Below are 3,340 nucleotides of genomic sequence, written 5' to 3' on the forward strand. Positions count from 1 at the left end.
CCGAGAGCGAGTGCAGGAAGGAGGCCGAGGTGCTGTCGTCGTCCTCCACCCCGTACACCACGTCGTTCTCCGCCACCTCGCCCTGCGGGAACAGCGTGATCTCCATTGACTCTGCCTCGAAGAGGAGGCTGCCGCGGAAGGGCAGCAGCACAGCGGGGATCATGTGGTCGTTGTCCGTGCTCTCCGTGAAGTCCGACGGCAGCTCGGCCGAGGAGGCCGTGGTCTCTGCCTGCAGGCTGCTGGGCGTCTCCGCCTCAGAGGAGCAGCTGGACTCCGAGTGCAGCCCGGGGAAAGCCAGGGGCGAGCAGCCGCCGGCTGCGGGCTCCTTGGCGGCAGGCCTGGCACCCTCTTGGTCCAAAGTGAGGATGTCCACTTCCAGGGGCTGCATTTCAGGCCCAGGCAAGTCAAAGTCTTTTTCCTCAGCCACAAGCCGCTCACCTGACATCTCCAGCTGCAATTTGGAGGGGACCTGGGCAACAGAGGTAGCAGTTTCAGAGTCCCACTCTTCTTCTTCCGGGGTGGTTTGACCATCAGCTTCCTCCTCCTCGGCCGGCAGCGAGAGGGGAGCTGCATTTCCGGATGAAAGTCTATCAAAAGTCACGTCCCCCTCCTCTTCTTCCTCTTCTTCCTCCTCCTCCTCCTCAGGGGACTGGCAGGAGCTCGTGGGAAACCTCGCCGGTTCCTCCAGCGACTCCCCGTAGACTGCGGGGGTCTCCATGGCTTCCGACTCGGCCATCAAGTTGGGGGAGCATGACGGGGACGTGCTGGAGGTGCCCGAGGACGCCCAGCTGCCCCCCTCGGCCGTGATGTAGGAGCCCGAGGGGGAGGTGGGCGGTGAGCAGAGCCCCTCGTTCTCCATGTCGTTCTGCTCCTCGCTCAGGCTGTCCCTGGCGTAGGGGTGGTGCTTGAGGTGGGAAAACACCGTCTTGATTGGCGTGGAGGGGGCCGTGAAGTAGAGGTCGGGGTCCAGGCCGCTGGCGGGCTTGGCTTGCGGGACCTCTGCTCCGGCCACCTCGTCAGGGGGGTCTTTGGCAGGCGCGGGGAACGGGGAAGGCACATCAGCCGTGGTTTCACCCTGAGAAAGCGGCACGTCCGCAAGCTCCTCGCCGAGCTCGCCCGTCTCCTGGCTGGCGCACGTGGGGCCATGAGCCGAGGCTTTTGGTACGGGGCTGGGACAGTCTGCCGGCATCGCCTGGGGCGGGAGCTTCCCAGCCGCCTCCGAGCCGGGGTCTTCGTGGTCACTCGACTCCCCTCCGGCCAAGGCCACCTCCTCGGCCTTGGCGCCCATTAGCAAGCCCTGCAGCTCCGCGCCAGCCTCCTCCTCCTTGCTGCTGCATCGCGTCTCCTCGCCCATCACTATCCGCGTGTCGGGCATGTCCAGGGCCAGCGCCTCCTGCAAGCCCTTGGGGGCCAGACACATTTTGGGGGGCGTCTCCAGGAGGACCTGGCCACACTCGGTCAGGGCAGTCAAGCCGGCCGTGCTGCCACCGAGTGCGGCGTCGCAGCTGGCGCCTTCGGGCTGTGGCCGGTCCTCTTTCTTGGCTGGCAGGAAGGCCAGGACGCCGGGGTCCATGGTGCCACGGGGCGTACAATCGGAGTCGGCTGTCGGGGAGGCCTGCAGGGGCATCATGGCCTTGGGGGGCACCGTGTCCTCGCCGGGGGTGGAGGCGCAGGACGCGTGGCCGGATCCATCTGGGGAGAGAGCAGAAGGAGCTGTGAGTCCAGCAGGCTGCAGCGTAGGGGGCCAAGTCTCCTCGGCTTGCAGCGACTTACGGGCTTGACACGACTTTCCCACCATGATTAAGGCTCCAATGAAGGCATTAACCACCCCCCCTTGGGGCTCATGGGCCCCAGTACACTGGCACTGTGCCATGGCGTGCACGGGGAAGGAGAGGTCTCCATTGTGCAGCTGCTCCATGCACAAGTCCAAGTCAACCCCACCTCCCCCAGACTGGCACTAGAGACCATGGAGCCCCCCCAGAGGCTTCCCAGCTCCAGGGAGCCCCCATGGCAGTGTCACCCCCTCCAAGAGGCCCGCCCCTACCTAGTCGCTTCACCCCCAAGTCGCCTTCCCTCCCTCACCCTGGGCCGGCAGAGCTCGTCCATCAGTGACACCAAGGACGCCCCTGCCTGGAGCTGGTATCCCCAGCCGTCCTTCTGCATTGGGAACCAGCCCAGTCTGGACTCTCGCATCCCAGCTGGCAAGTCGAGGCCACACGCACGCAGTCTGTGCCACCCACATCTGGATTTGGAAGCCCAGAGCTATGCAGAACCACCGAATCACAGACAAGGAGGGTTGAAGGGGCCTCGGGAGATCACATCTGGTCCAAGCCCCTGCTCCAAGCAGGACCAGCCCCAGCTACAGCATCCCAGCCAGGGCTTTGTCTACCCGGGTCTTAAACACCTCCAAGGATGGAGACTGCACCACCTCTCTGGGGAGCCTGTCCCCATGGTCACTTCCTCCGAGAAGCAAGCCCAGAGACCCAGGCCCTGATGCAGCGCTATTCTCGCCCAGGCAGGGATTTGCAGGACAAAGCCTGTCCTCTGCACCAGAAGAAGTCACTTCATACGTCTCCTGGACAAGAGCTACCAAACCAAGGCACTGTGCTGAAGGCAGGAAAGGCACAACCTGATTCGTTTCAGAGGGTCTCCAGTGCCCACAGCAAGGTCAGACATGGCTGCTACTATATTTTCCTCACATATAACATGCACCTGCTCTCCTCCCCCCCAAAAAAAGAAACAGGACCCCCAAAACAGAAGGCACATTAGGAAACAGGTTTTCTGCCCGCCATCAGAAGCAGCCTAGTGGGATCCTGCTCCATAGGGCAGCAGCTGTGGTGCTACTGCTCAGGCAGCCGAACAAGGCCATGGATTTAATGGTTCACTGTGCTTCTCTGATGGACTTGATGTTAGCTGGACTGGCAAAACCTTCCTGAGGGCAATTTGGCCGTCTGCTAGCTGCTCCTGGTCTCTGCTTCACAGCCTCTTGAGCTCTTCTCCCAGATCCACCCATGGAGACCAGTCTGCAGCAGCAGCTAGGGATTCAGCTTTAGTTATGCACAGAAGGGAGGGGGAAAAAAATCAGCTGAAGATCAGGCTCTGTCCCTGCTCTAGGCAGCCATAAACTGGCTCAATCTTGTTTTTGGAAGGCAGAATGAAGGGGGAAAAAGAAAATAAAAAAAAAAGTAGTGCATTATATTTGGGGGCAGGGGGTTGTATGCAAGGAAGTATGTGAAGTCACCAGTCAGCACAGGCTCTTCCTGGTAACCGATAGTGCTGGAAAACTGTATAAATGCTTGAATTAAGTGTCGGAGAGCCGTGACAAGATGGGCAAGAGACG

General features: G+C 61.3%; 1 protein-coding gene across 1 annotated transcript in view; it reads right to left on the bottom strand.

The window, feature by feature from the left end:
- Positions 1 to 3,340, bottom strand: part of LOC109291060 (NAC-alpha domain-containing protein 1-like) — a 36,547-nt gene that overhangs the window by 23,240 nt on the left and 9,967 nt on the right. Inside the window, exon 2 of the mRNA XM_019507921.1 lies at positions 2 to 1,692. Within this exon, the coding sequence (XP_019363466.1) occupies positions 2 to 1,692 (1,691 nt within the window). The remainder of the gene's footprint in view (position 1; positions 1,693 to 3,340) is intronic.

This window comes from Gavialis gangeticus, unplaced genomic scaffold (genome assembly GCF_001723915.1).
Source record: "Gavialis gangeticus isolate Ggan-Ray unplaced genomic scaffold, GavGan_comp1, whole genome shotgun sequence".
Taxonomy (NCBI): domain Eukaryota; kingdom Metazoa; phylum Chordata; order Crocodylia; family Gavialidae; genus Gavialis; species Gavialis gangeticus.